At 48.6% G+C, this 14,169-nt stretch overlaps 6 protein-coding genes across 6 annotated transcripts; 1 reads left to right on the forward strand and 5 right to left on the reverse strand.

Moving 5' to 3' along the window:
* Positions 1 to 729: 729 nt before the first annotated feature.
* N7474_000177 (putative acetyl xylan esterase (Axe1)) lies at positions 730 to 1,739 on the reverse strand (the record flags this gene model as incomplete). Its single annotated transcript, XM_057191592.1, has 2 exons — positions 730 to 1,317; positions 1,386 to 1,739. The coding sequence occupies 2 exons, from the start codon at positions 1,737 to 1,739 to the stop codon at positions 730 to 732; spliced, it is 942 nt and encodes a 313-aa protein (XP_057056545.1).
* A 1,288-nt stretch (positions 1,740 to 3,027) lies between these two features.
* Positions 3,028 to 3,333, reverse strand: N7474_000178 (glycosylhydrolase 11-2; the record flags this gene model as incomplete). The annotated part of the gene is made up of 1 exon (XM_057191593.1): positions 3,028 to 3,333. The coding sequence occupies one exon, from the start codon at positions 3,331 to 3,333 to the stop codon at positions 3,028 to 3,030; it is 306 nt and encodes a 101-aa protein (XP_057056546.1).
* Positions 3,334 to 4,389: 1,056 nt separating this feature from the next.
* N7474_000179 (putative amino acid permease) lies at positions 4,390 to 6,024 on the forward strand (the record flags this gene model as incomplete). Its single annotated transcript, XM_057191594.1, has 1 exon — positions 4,390 to 6,024. The coding sequence occupies one exon, from the start codon at positions 4,390 to 4,392 to the stop codon at positions 6,022 to 6,024; it is 1,635 nt and encodes a 544-aa protein (XP_057056547.1).
* Positions 6,025 to 6,687: 663 nt separating this feature from the next.
* Positions 6,688 to 8,218, reverse strand: N7474_000180 (type III PLP-dependent enzyme; the record flags this gene model as incomplete). Its single annotated transcript, XM_057191595.1, has 4 exons — positions 6,688 to 6,779; positions 6,832 to 7,422; positions 7,479 to 7,874; positions 7,975 to 8,218. The coding sequence occupies 4 exons, from the start codon at positions 8,216 to 8,218 to the stop codon at positions 6,688 to 6,690; spliced, it is 1,323 nt and encodes a 440-aa protein (XP_057056548.1).
* A 1,478-nt stretch (positions 8,219 to 9,696) lies between these two features.
* N7474_000181 (agmatine deiminase family protein) lies at positions 9,697 to 10,923 on the reverse strand (the record flags this gene model as incomplete). The annotated part of the gene is made up of 1 exon (XM_057191596.1): positions 9,697 to 10,923. One exon carries the CDS (start codon positions 10,921 to 10,923, stop codon positions 9,697 to 9,699), a length of 1,227 nt encoding a protein of 408 aa, XP_057056549.1.
* A 679-nt stretch (positions 10,924 to 11,602) lies between these two features.
* Positions 11,603 to 13,081, reverse strand: N7474_000182 (MFS transporter; the record flags this gene model as incomplete). The annotated part of the gene is made up of 4 exons (XM_057191597.1): positions 11,603 to 12,075; positions 12,146 to 12,301; positions 12,357 to 12,959; positions 13,018 to 13,081. 4 exons carry the CDS (start codon positions 13,079 to 13,081, stop codon positions 11,603 to 11,605), a joined length of 1,296 nt encoding a protein of 431 aa, XP_057056550.1.
* Between the last annotated feature and the right edge of the window lie 1,088 nt (positions 13,082 to 14,169).

Consider the following 14,169-nt stretch of genomic DNA (forward strand, 5'->3'; position numbering starts at 1 on the left):
CGTTAAGATAGCCTGCTTTCCATCCCTATTTCTTGTGACGCTTTTTTATCATGATTGATATCCACTTCTGTTATTTCTTGTTTGTTATTCTTCCACTCGTTGTGGCCCAATTTCTGTGAAAGACATCGCCAGTAACGGCGTTGGTTTTGTTGGGTTTGATTTCTTATTTGTTGGAAGAAGCTCAACACTTCTTCATTCTCATTTGTGTCAAGATTAGATGCAAAATTTCTTCTCCTTTTGATAGATGCCAGGCAGTTGAGATTAGGTACTCGGTTAAGCGGAATGAATGCGGGCTATTCATTATTTCTAGTGCCGTTCTAGTTAATTCGATTGAGTTCATGATAGACTGTCCTAAATATATTGTCCACTGTGGTCTTATCTCATTTCTCTAGATCTGTATGCACCGCGCCGGCAGCGTGGAGTTAAATATCTGGTAATGCAATGGGCGTGCGAGGAGCCCAATAGAAACGACGGAGGCGGGCTCTCCCTTGTTTCACAGGCAGATATTGGGCTGCATGAAAGAGTAGGCGCTTAGAAAATTGGGGAGGCAAAAGGTACTGCATTGTTTTCAAAGGAATCAACATCATTATAGCTAATCTGCAGATCCACAGAGTGAATCATGGCTCCAGTACCATCAACTCAGTTCCACTTAATGCTACTGAGATCTGATGTCCGGCTGTGCCTTTCCTTGTCTCTGAGTAATGCCCCAGACTATACTCTTAAACTACCTTAAAGACACTGCGAATAGTACGCATTAGCCGCTTTGCACGTGTACGGGCTCACACACACTGTTCCTCCAGTCCAGCCCAGTCCACCACATTGTCCCCATTCAGCGACAGTGCCGGTAGAAGTGCTCCCAGACCCAGAGGTAGTGGTAGTGGTAGTGGTGGTAGTAGGGGACCCACTTCCGGAGGAAAGCTTGGTCTTGATGAAGGCCAATGCCTGTGCACCGTACTCGGCTCCATAGCCCTGGTGAGTTGCGGCGTTACTGCCGTTGCAGCAATACGGATCCGAGGCATCACAGTACGACTGGATCTTGCTGGCCGACGGGCAGCTAAAACCGGCAGGGCGTTCATCGAACTGCATCTCTATTGTCAGGAATCTAACTTCGGACGAGGAGAGGAAGGAAGTTCTTACGCCGCCAGCAGCACAAGTTCCAACTTCATATGACAAGCCAGCTCTGAAAAGAGGATCACCCATGAAGATGGCCGCCTTCACCATATTCACTGCGGCCGAGGACAGCTGGACCGCTGTGTTGGTGTAGCCTTGATTGGGGTCACCGCCGCCACACAAGGCAGCATCCATGATCTCGCCTCCCTAAATGGCCATTGGACTCGGTTAGAAGGCAATTTTTTACGTGGAAGTGCTAAAAAGATCCAACTGACCTGCGAGTATCCAACTAGAACGAGCTGTGTGTCTGGACACTGCGAATTGAAGGAGTTCACAGCCGAGGCAACGGCTGCGATGCCCTGAGCCACTGAACTGGAGTAGCTGGCACCACCACACGAGGATTGCCCGCCACATGCCGGGTAGCTAATTGCTTCAGAGGTAGAGCCCGGATAGGCATTGAGGACGTCATTGACGACCGTGTCTGATGAGCCGTAGCCGGGGGATGCGGTGGTTTCGCGTGCACCAAAGACATGGATGTTTGGGCAGCTTCGCTTCACGACGTTGGCCTCGAGCGGGACGGCGAGAGCGCTGCCGGCGAGGAGACAAAGCGCGACTGCCTTAGAAATCATGATTCCTGGGGAGAAATAGAGGGATACTCCAAGAGATAGAGAGCAGCAAAAAGCCGAGTGAAACGAGATGTTGCCTTGCGAAGATTTGTGGATGGAAATGAATCTGGTCTCCTAGAAAAGAGAGAGTTTGCTACTCATTTATATAGAGTCGGCATCCTCGGAAGAGTTGCACACAGAAGTCCTTCCTTGGAAGAGTTTTCCATGTTTCCGTAGAGTAAATCGTCAAGAATCATACACTGTTCCTTTGGACCGAAAGAAAGGATTTCGCTTGACGATGAACTAGGTTCCGAAGTAGTCTATTTGAGGCGCGGGAGACAATACGAAGTCGAATTTAGCCGTGAAGAAACTGCAATGGCTACGATCGGGTCGGATTGAACGCCGTACTGGTATGGGGAAGATAAGATGACTTGACGTATAATGCTTGGATTAGCATAGAATGTGTGGACACAAAACAGGCTATTTTGGCAAATGACAGGCTATATGCCCACAGGATGAATGAAACGCATCTCCAAGGAGATTATCCATGACCCTTTCCCCCGCATTGCAGTGGCTGGCAAAACCCCGGATGTTACCAGAGTGGAGACGGAGACTCTTCCGTGAATAAAACAACAGTTCATCACAATATGCCGCTAGCCCAAAAAGCGGCAAAGGTTCGGCCCTACGCAGTATGGTTTCCTACTTAAACAACAGTCTGAAATTCAGTCGAGAGTCGATAATCCGAGGTGGACATGTTCTGAGTAGACAACCACATCAAGTAAATGATACAGGTTATAATTGGAATACTGAAGAAACCGACCCGCCTTTTGGGCTGCAGGGGCGTTATCCCTGTTCTCCCCGCTTTTGACCAGATCTAGGAATTGTATGGTGATAGTAAACTACTTTCTTAGGACTTATTATATTATGCAGGACCGCCTGGCTCAGCCTATGATGCCATTACGCAGCCATTCATAGCCGTAAATAGACTGGTCAAAGCTCTGTGGATACACCTCCACAGTACTGTTGAAACACACTAGAAATGGGCAAGCAGTAACTAGCGACGCCACGTCTCCTACAGACTTCCTGATTAGTATGTAAATTATCTGCTTGGAGTTCGACAAAAGCAGAGTCCGACGTTCCCCGCCTGTTCCGTCCCCCTACCAGTACTTCAAGATATAGAACACTGGGAGTATAACTGGACGAAGAATCAAACAATAACAGTAAAATTCTATACTATAGTTGAGGTATGAATACCCTTCTCGATTTCGGTGATGGGACTCGCGTAGTAACCGTACTACATTTTACTATCACGCTAAGCTCGTCTGCTCTTATCGGCCGGTAAAGATGACCCACCACTAACGACACTGCGAAAAGTAGGGATTAGACCCTGCAGGTGCCTGACGAGCAGCACGCAGCACGCAGCACCCGCCCATCCTGTGCCGCCACACTGGCCATATAGCGCTGAACAGTTAGCACTCCCAGTGCCACCTCGACTTCCACTTCCAGTGCTTCCATCGGAACTGGTGCTGCCGGAGTTGCTGATGGACTGCGAGGCAGAGCCACTGCCGCCCCAGCCTTCCACAGCAATGACTTGGTAGCGGAGCGATCCCAGGTCCATGCCGAGTGACGCCCACTCTTGGAAGTGGTTCTCGATGGTGACGTGCCGCTCGTCCGAGGGGACTTCCGGACTGGGATGTACTGGATAAAAGTCGCGGTACCATCGATGAATAGTTCGTTGACGCGCTAGTTCTCTCAGATTGTGTAGGTCAATCAATCGCTCCTGAAAGTTCCCTTCATCGTGCTGCTGGTAGCAGGGTTGCTGTAGTCCTCTATGACAGAGTATTCAGCCAGGGGGTTGGTTCTCCAGCCGTAGACCGAGAGAAGACCGGTACCACCGCCAAAGGAGAAAGAGCCGGCAAAAGTAATGAGGCTTGGGAAATGGTGTTAGGGAAATGGATGGATGGAAGAAGAAATCAGTGATTACCTGGTGGATCCGGTGGTCCGTCCTACTCCGACAAAGGAATCATCCTCAGTATCCCACGAATCTGAGAATCCAGTGCTCAACGGTGAGTAATTGACCGTTCCGCCAGATGTACAGTCCTGGTCATATTAATGGCAGAACGGCGGCTGAGGGTATTTCTCTGTCCCAGAGCAAAGTCATGAGACTACGTTCAGCGATATCCCTCTCGACATCGGTAGCAGCAGCAAATAGTCCTACAACTACACCACAACCTTGCTGACGTTAAATCGGGCGCCAAAAATGGCTACCTTGACGCCATTCCCGGCGCCCAATGTCTTAGTCATCAAACCGTACACGTGGAAGTTGGGTTCCAGAGTAATTTTATGACTTTCTTTTATTGCGAGAAGTAAGAGAGAGGCGAGCGGAACTGTTTACGATTAGGAAGATGGGCCCGCAGGTCTTTGTGGCAGCATCGGGGAACTATTGATCTTCTGGGCAGGGTCCGCCATGAATGATAACATGCGGAACGACCGGTTAGCCGAAATAAACTTTAGAGGTCCCATGGTTGCCCACGAGGCAAACCCGCAATCCGAGAACGCTTTTCGTGACGTATCGAACGGCGAGGAGGCAGAAAGTCATGAACCACCTCCACTCGGCTCATAGCTGACTTCTTTGACCGTGGTCGGCTTGTTTCATTCGGCAATTCCTACAACCATGTCGTCTCAAACAGGCTCAGAGATCCCTCTCACGGCAGTGGCTGTCTCTCCAGTTATTAATGAAACGGACGATGTTGTGCAAAGCTTCAGTGAAAGGTATACCCTGAGGCAAGGTCTTCACCAGCGACACATTCAGATGATTGGTTTGGCCGGCACAGTCGGCTCAGGGCTATTCCTCAACTCTGGCCAAGCACTCGCAATGGGAGGACCTCTAGGTGCTTTCCTTGGGTACACTATTATTGGGCTTGTTGCTTCTAGTGTCGTCGTCGTTACTGGGGAGATGGGCGCTTTCGTGCCTCTTAGCGGAGGCCTCGTCCGCTATTCAGAATTCTTCTTCGATCCTGCCATGGCCTTCGCGAACGGATGGAATCAAGTATCCTCATACCTGGTGACTATCCCTGCTGAGATCGTGGCAGCTTCGATCTTAGTTGAATTCTGGATTACTATCAGCAGCGCAATATGGGTCACCATTTTCAGCATGCTGATACTCGTCACTGCGCTATTTCTCATCAGAGTTTATGGGGAGGTTGAGTTTGCATTTGCGATGCTGAAGATCTTACTGGTCCTTGGAGTAAATATTATGGCCCTTGTGATTACGTGCGGTGGAGGACCAAGTGGCCAATCGATTGGATTCAGATACTGGGAAGACCCAGGGCCCTTCGTTCAATACCTTGGTATCAAGGGTACTTTGGGTCGATTTCTCGGTTTCTGGTCAACACTGAGCAATGCAGTCTTTGCATACGCAGGAGTTCAAAATATTACCCTTGCTGGAGCTGAGACAAGATCTCCAAGACGCGCCATCCCAAAGGCAACAAAGCGCGTCTTGGTCCGCATCCTCGTCTTCTATGTCCTGACCATATTCATGATCGGTTTGGTTATTCCTTCGAATGACCCCAACCTCCTTCATTTAACTGGCACAGCTTCCCAATCCCCATTTGTTATAGCCGCTCGTCGGGCAGGGATACAGGATGCACCCTCGATTATTAATGCCGCTATACTCGCTTCAGCCTGGTCGGCTGGCAATTCGTTTATTCTTTTCGGCTCCCGAATTCTCTTTGGCATGGCAATGCAGGGGCATGCTCCCGCAGTCTTCGCTCGGCTGAACCGATTCAGTGTGCCTTACGTGGCAATCTGCTTCTTCGGGCTCTTTATGTCCTTGGGGTATATGGTCGTCTCTGAGTCAGCATACACAGTCTTTGGCTGGTTGCAGGCCGTTGTGGCGGTCTCTACTTTGGTAGACTGGGGAGTTATCTGTGTCGTATATCTCCGATTCTACTACGGTTGCAAAAGGCAGGGGGTCGACCGCCACAAAGAGCTTCCGTGGGCTGCCCCTTTTCAACCTTACTCAACATGGGCTGCGCTTGTGCTGATCCTCCTTGTACTTCTCACTGGAGGCTTTAGCACATTTATTCATGGCCACTGGAATGCTGAAGCATTTGTCTCGGCGTACATCAACATTCCAATCTTCCTGGTCCTATACTTTGGCTACAAATGGTGGAAGAAAACACATATCCTCGCTTTGGTGAATATTCCGATTGTCGGCTTGATGCAGTTTTACCTCAGCGAAGAAAATCTCGAACCTGAACCACCACGCAACAAGGGACTTGCGAAACTCAACTTTCTCTGGTCGTAGATTCACCGGCTGCAGCTAGGGGCTGCGAGGGCCGGAAACGGCGAGGTATTTTTGACAGGAACAGTTTGCGTGATCTTATAGAGATTTAATATAAGATTAGAAAGCCATAGAAGGATATTTAGAGTTGGAATCTCAATGTGCACAGATTGATCAGCTGCTTAGCACTGGAGCAGGCGAAGATGCTTGAGTAGTTACGTCCCAAGGCACGATGACAAAGGGCTGAGCGCTCAGGTTGCTTTGAGTGGACCACAGTAGATGCATGATGCTAGAAGCATCATCTCTCTTGAAGGTTTTCGGATGGAGTAAGGGTTGAGAGCGGTGACTTCAGACATGAGGCCTTTCTTTCTCACTAGTCCTCGACTACCCCGCGGAGTCACATTAAAAGCTCAGCGAAAGCCGTGCTATTTACAAACAGGAGGGTTCTCTAAGGTGTCAGTTTCGCCATATAGGCCCTATGTAATAGTGAGACAGTTCCTTTTGAGGGTGTTAAACGCTGGCCCGTACTCTTATCTCAACTGCTATGTTCTACACCTAAACAAACCCAACCTGTAGCAATCTCTCATAGCCTGAGAAAATAACTGTATATACTATTATTCCGTACCGGAGCCAAACTCAACATTTGCAATTATATATTCTGGCCTGGGTAAGAATTGGCGATCCAATTTAATACTCTGAAATGGCTTCGCCGTTCACATAGAGGGTATCATGGGTGCTGCTGAACCCATTGAACTGTGTTGCAGTGGTGCTAGTATATGCTGGCGAGAAAATCAATCAGTCAGTCAGCCTTGATGGTGCCAAAAGACTCACCTCCCATATTCTTATACATTAGCCAATCGCCAACGAGGACCTCTCCGTCCAGTACCGCCTCGCGAACAACGCAGTCCACGCTATCACAGGTTGGGCCCCAGATCGAATACCGATGTTCACGTCTTGTCTTCATCCATGCCTGTACATCTTCCTTCTCGGATGATATCTTCGTAGGTAATGTAGACTGCTTGTGTTTCCCTTCTCGAACCAAATATGGTACCATCACCTCTTTCTCCATGATTACGTTCATGAAATTCCCATAGACACCATCATTTTGATACAGCATATCCGGCACACCCGTGGCGGCTGCATTGCCTATCTGGCGTCTGCGCGAAATCACTCTACATACCAGGGTATAAGCACTTCGAGCGTAGAAGCGTCCTGGCTCAGCGATGGTGGTTATGCCGGATGGGAATTCTGTGCGGACTGATTCGCGCAGCCGAGCTGCTGTCTCTTCGAAATGGCAATCCTGGAACCCTCCCCCAATGTCGAGTATGCTGGGGCGGAAGCCGAGTTGCTGGGCTTGCGAGAATACTATCCGTGCGTGCGTGATTGCTTTGCAAAAAGATGCTGGATTACTTGATCCAGTTCCTGAAAATGTCAGCTCGCTGACTTGTGCGTAGTATAAAGTCAGATTCAAGCCTCACCCACGTGGAAGCTGACCCCAACTACATCTAGCCCTAGCTCCCATGCTCTTGAAAGTAGAGCCTGTGTGGCGTCTAACGGAGCCCCGAATTTCTCACCCAGGCATATAAGCGCGCTGTCATCATTGGCATAGATGCGCAGCAGAAGCTGTGCGCGTGGCATGTGGGTCTTGATGGAATCTAGCTCATCAAGGTTGTCGAAAACGGTACGGCATACACCGACCTGTCGAGCAAACACTAATGCCGCTGGTGACTTGCATGGGTGGGCAAATAGGATACGTACAGGATCGATCCCGAGATCTAGCACAGCGCGCATTTCTTCGATCGAGGCGCAGTCGAAACTCGTGCCTAGATCAGCGAGATGTTGGAGAAGGATTGGATCCGAGTTGCATTTGACCGCTGTTTATTGAAAATAAAATTCCCATTAACACTCCTTCTAAATATCTGGGAAATTGATATGTGCCGGAAAGAGTTGGGAGGGGGAAATTGAGGACGATACCATAGAATGGCCGCACGCCGGGCAGGTTATGTGTCCAGCGGTGATGCTGCCGGGACACCTGGCCGAGGTCCGCAACGAAGAAGGAATCATCACCACCAACGACTGATGACTTGCTTAGCTTGCCGGTATGGTTCTCAATTGTATGATCGATGAGCTTCTCTGGTGTTGATGTTCGGTATACCAGAGCGGGGAGTGCTGGTTTCCCGGGCATGATAATGTCCTGTCGTGCAGGTAAGAAATCCATAATGGCGGAGAACAAGCTTCTCAGGAGTACAGGGCAGAATTGCAGGGTTTTGAAATGAGAGCCCATTTCCATCACCCTACTATACGGAGTACTATACCGAGATACAGTTTGAAACATGTGGTAAACTCCAGAGTTCCCTGTTTGCTGGGCCAGCTGAGTATATAAATAACGCCGTTTTCAAGGAATCAAATGCCGTCGCTGACCAAGTTTCGCATGAAATAGCAATGTTGCGCTACTATCGAGTCGCACAGGACGAAAGGGGACGCGAGTGTTAAGGTCAATATAGCTCCAGTTTGGAGCCAATGGTGTGCCTTTAAATATATATTTACTTATGTTGAAACTGGGTAGACACAGCCTGCATTTTTCCGGCAGCTGAATCACTCAACTAGCATTAATATTGTCAATCATTGATCGGATCGATAGTCTGTTACTCCTGGAGCTCGGAACCAAGTATCTCATCTGAAGCTGATCGAGTGGAGTAACATTGCTTCAGTGGGGCGTACTGGGCAATCACAGTGGATGATTGTCACACATGTACTCCAATTGGACTTGCAATAGATTATTGCTGATTTAACATCCAGCTTCGTGTTCGGGCGATTGGAGAGAGCGGACTTTTGGCATTTACGGTGATAATTGAGCCGATATTACTGTATGGTTCCCATTTCTTGGAACCAATGTACAATAGGCCCTGCATGAAAGGATAAGAGACCATCGTCCTGGCCAATAAATGCAGGAACCGCGTCAAGTGGCCACAGAACTGGAACACTATCATGGACTAGAAATAGGTGGACAATTGTACCTTGATGAACAGTTCACACCTGTCCATAGCATACTGCTCATCTTGGACTATGTGCTGTAGATGGCACTCAGACCTCTCTCATTGCTGAGGAATCTAAATTTCTGTCCCACTGCAGCGTCGGATTTATTGGTGGCCGGGATGCTGGGCCTGTTGAGTAACATTGTAGCTGTTTGAGTGTGTCATGGGAGGCATTTTATACGAGAGTGCGCCTCAACGTTCCTCTGCTACGTGTTCCTACTGTAAAATCCAGGTTGCACATAAGGAGAATACTGTGTGTTATTTTCATTTTCTTGTAGTGGCTGGCTGATGTGAACAAATGCTTGCTCTAATTGATGGCACGGAGGTGCCGGTATCGTTGGAAATTTCATAACTCAAAGTCTGGCCCTGTTTAAAAGCTCCAGGCTATGTATATTTTCAAATTTGAATTAAAGGTGCTAGATCAGGGCAGTTAGTGCCTGGGGTAGTTACGGCTGAGGTTAGTGAACGCGACATTGCATGAGGCCTCTTCGGATTGCGGATTTTAGGCGACTTGAAATACAAAATGGGATAAAGATGCCCTTGTTTAAAAAAAAGCAAAGCATAATACAAAAGCCAATTTCTACCGTACAGGTAATCTCGCCATCCAGCCCGTAAATGCCGAAGTCGATTGGCCAATTTTATTCTCGACTACTGTCCGTAGTCATGCCTCCAGAGCAGGAACCTGCTGGGTGACGCAGTGCAGCACGCCACCGGTAAGAGGGATAGCATTAGTGTAGACCTGCTTGACGACCCGTTCAGGGACCAGAGCCTGCAAGACTTCCAGCGCCTTTTGGTCCCTCTGTTTATCTCCAAACTTGGGAACGATCAGGCCGCCATTCACAAAGTAGAAGTTGACGTAGCTAGCGGCTAACTCATCGTCGGCAGATTTGACCAAGCCACGAGGATCTGGCTCTTCAATGGTGTGGATTTCAAAGCTGCGCCCCTTGGCATCGGTCTCACGGCCTAGGATATCGCGGATCTCAGTTGACAACTCTTTCCAAAGATCAGGGGCCATATCGTGGGGTTTCGAGTACACAATCACTCCGGGACGTATGAAACGCGCCTCGGCGTCCATGTGCACATCCGTGATGTCCACATTGGGCCGCCCTGGGAACCAGACCACTTTCTCGATGCCAAGAAGCCGCTTCAGCTCCTCCTCAATATCGTCTTTAGTAATTCCTGGGTTGCGGATGTTGCAGACAATGCTACTCTCCGTGATCAATAGAGTTCCATCGCCATCTACCACCAAACCGCCGCCTTCAGCACGGATTGGGGCATCAATGCGCGTGACTAGCGTTGGATTGCGGTCGTGGTCAACCACATAACGCGCGAAGTCCGTGTTTTCTTGAAGTGTCTTGTCATCCATGAGCGGCCACTGTTGGCCCCAAGCCACTCCCTCATCCTCTGGTTTCTTGCCACCCCACTCGTTGAATCGAAAGTTGATGGCAAAACGGCGCTTTGGAAATTTCCCTGTTGCATCACGCACATATACAGGGCCGGTATCACGCACCCAGCAGTGATTGATTGGGCACGGGATGACCGTGACTCGGGAAATCTTGTTGACAGTTGCCTTGACAAGAGCCCCAGCTAGCTCCATGTCCTCTGGACGAGCATACATGCGAACTGGTTCGAACTCCGCTATGGCTGCGGCCAGCTGAATCAACTCGCCACATACTGCATCGTACTGGTCCGGAGGTAAAGAACATCGGGACGGGAAACCGAGAATTGTGGCTTCGTGACGACCACTTTCAGCTGGAAAGATAAACTTCGCTTTTTGGATCCCCTTTGCATTTTCGTCGTTTGGTGTATGGGAAATCGAGGTAATAGAAGTCTCCGTAGAGGATATGAGATTAATAATGGCCTTACGGAGCCTTTGGAAGAATCCCATCTTGGCTGATTCGTGTCACGGAGGTTTCTTGGAATGGTATATAGGGCCTTGTCTCCTTTTAAATTGTTGTAAGTTGGCCGAGGAAACCGATTCTTTTTAATATAATTGGAGATTTGTGTAACTTCAAAGAGTTGGTTCAGAACAATAACGTGCTATTGTTTAATATCAATCTGCTCTAGCAGGGAGAGGGACAAGGATCTACCTAAAAGACTTGTTACAAACACGATGGTTGGAGAAAGCACTAGAAAAAAAGCAATAAATTTGCGGATTGTGCAATTATATACCATTTAATTTGTCGCTGCAGATTTGAAACTCGCATATTCTAGGGAACAATAATTGCCGGGTTTGTGCAAGAGGAGGCACCGGGTCGCGTACTGCCAGAAAAAGAAACCTTTCAATACTGTCGTGTCCCCACTGGGATTAATGGCTCAGACCCACCTAAATAGTCCAAGTGCTACCATTTGGTAGCTGCGGGACCCAGAGATCGACAATTAGGGCACGATCTCCGGTGCCCGCGGGAGATGCTCTCCACCGGTAGCGTTGCACGGTGACGAACTTGGACAGAAGTGCAGGCCCAAAGTAGGACGTGAGTGAGGAAATACTTTCAAGATTATGTTGATGAAAGTCTCCAGATCTCCTAGTACGACTATTGTGCCACACCATACATGCACACCCCCATTTACTCCAACAGTGGCTCTCTCTCCGAGTCTTCACGCGCCGACTCCTCGTCCAGTGGCCCTCCATCAAGCCAGAGCATTGGCACAGCAGTCATCGCAGATAAGGTCCCTAGAGCAAAAGTCATGGCTTTCCATCCGTAGCGGTGGTCGATAAACCCCCCTAGCATAGGCCCAAGAGCCAGTCCACCAAAATGCGCCATATTTACTAGACTGAAGCCTTGCGCAATGGCGCCCGTTTCACCAAAAATACCCGGAAGTACCTCTTCCATATAATCTAGTACGCGCTGAATTTCAACCAAGAGGGCTGGCTCACTGAGATCTAGACACATGCCGACTAGGACGAGTATCGCGCAGAGAATTCCTTTATGTTGCATGGTATTGTCTTCGACTAGCCGCAGACAGATGAGGGAAGGAGCTAGAAGGACAAAGCTTGTAAATGTAAGGACTCGGGCTCCCAATCGATCACTTAGGTAGCCTGCAAGCAAACATGAGATGTCAGAAGGACAATGGTTCTGTTCTGGATCAATCGAGATACACCAACATACCAAAAAAAGGCTGGAAAATTGCGGCACTAGCGGTAGGCAAAAAAATCATGCCAGTACCCAGGGTGTTCCAATGGAAAGTATTCTCCACGAAAATTGGTAGCGTCTTGGATAACCAGGCATTAACGTAGTCCCAGAAAGGGAGTGTGCGCAGAATCGCTTACTGTATCAAATGCAGAAATCACCAAGGCTCCAACAATTACCGCCCACATACTTATCAGAATTCGAGGCTGCCGTAGCAACTTCCAAAAGGCGAATGTTTGAGAGGTCACTCCCTTGTTGAGACTTCCATTGACAGTCCCATAAGGCGCGTACCCAACCCAGCCCTCTTCAGAAGCAGTCTCGCTACTGGCCGGTGTGAGCCAGGTTTGGGCGATTCGTTTCTCGATAACAGCCAGCCGTAACAAGAAGTCAAGAGCGACTATTGCAAACGCCATGCCAAAGACTGAGTAGTAGCCACCAAAATGGTATACCAACCCGCCAAGCATTGGGCCCGTCATAAAGCCGAGATTCATAGATGTGCCAATGTATCCTATCATATGCCCGAGGCAATTCCTGTCAACTGCATCCGTCACAATAGCTAGACCGGCGACAGCTACCATGGCGGTGGCTGCACCCTGTAGCACTCGTGCAATTATATACCAGATGACGGATCGAGCGAGTGTTAAAACGGCCATTGACGCAAAAAGGAGGCCTAAGCCAAAGAGGTATGGGCCCTGGCGTGTCCCTGATCTATCTAGGACGTAGCCAAACACGGGGCTGCAGGCGAGGGCAGCTACAGCCTCGGAGACGAGCATCACACAGTTCCAATACTCTCCTGTTGTAACGTTAGTATACTGAACAGAGCTGCAGTGGCCATTTTGCTAGCCACATACGGTCTTCAAACGAAATCCCAGCCCGGGTGACCAACGCTCTTGGCATGACGGGGACAATCTGCATTTGTGAGATGAGAGACGGTTAAGGGGTGATGGAGAACCCACCATGGCATAGAGGAAAAGATCCTATCTCGTACTCAGCAGGAGGAAATTTGGAAGGAAGAGTAAGTTGTACGATACCGTGAACATAGATAGAGAAACGGTAAAAACAATGAATCTCTGTGATGAGCGCAACTCCAATAGCCATGGTCGCTCATTTGACTCAAACTTCTTGAAACTAGGTGCCATTATGGATCTTGATTTCAGCGAGTCCGATATGGAATCCGAAGAGATGACGGATTATAGAAAATTGGCTGCAGACAAATTATATGCAATCTTGCAAATTCTCGATTTCCTTCTCATAGGCGTGGGAGGAAGACCCCTATTTGTCTCGTATGTTTTCTTTTGCTCGCCACTCACTGCAGGTTTGAACTGCAGGACCTGCTGCGCACCAACATAAATATAATTGGCCAACCACAGTATAAAGCGTGCAAATATTTAGAAATGGTGCAGCACAAACTAACACAATATGCAAGGCCTAGTCTCTCGTCATTGACCCACATTTCCTTGACTATGTAGCATTTGGATCAGATTAATTTCCAGGCAAACTCACTTTGAGCCGACCATTGCGTTATACAACAGATCGCTTTTAACTTTTTAAACCTTTCTCAATATTAAACTAACGTATCAAAAGCAAATATGGCGCTTTGTTTCCACCCCCCCCCCCCCCCCCGGGGGCTTTTTTTCCCCCTTGATACATGCCATACTATCGGCAACTCGAAGGGACTTTGGTCTGTTGAACGCTGGTCAAGGCACTTCAAGAACTCACAAACGAACGCGGTTGAATTTCAAACATCCAACATAATTTGTAGACTAAACCCAAAAAGCCACCAAGATATGTGGCAAACCTCAAAGCAAAAATATACGAGCAGTTTAACTTAAGAATTTCCATATTATATCCCAACACATTAGTAGTAAGCTTCATGTAGAGTTAAGACAGACTTTGAAAAAGTCTTGCTCAGCTCAGGTTAAGATTCCGGCTATCTTATGCTTTCGGGGGTACTAGGGCATGATGATAAAACAGACGCCTGCGTTAGTCTACCATGTATAGGT

This window comes from Penicillium riverlandense (genome assembly GCF_028828495.1).
Source record: "Penicillium riverlandense strain IBT 135883 chromosome Unknown utg000001l_segment0_segment0, whole genome shotgun sequence".
Lineage (NCBI taxonomy): Eukaryota > Fungi > Ascomycota > Eurotiomycetes > Eurotiales > Aspergillaceae > Penicillium > Penicillium riverlandense.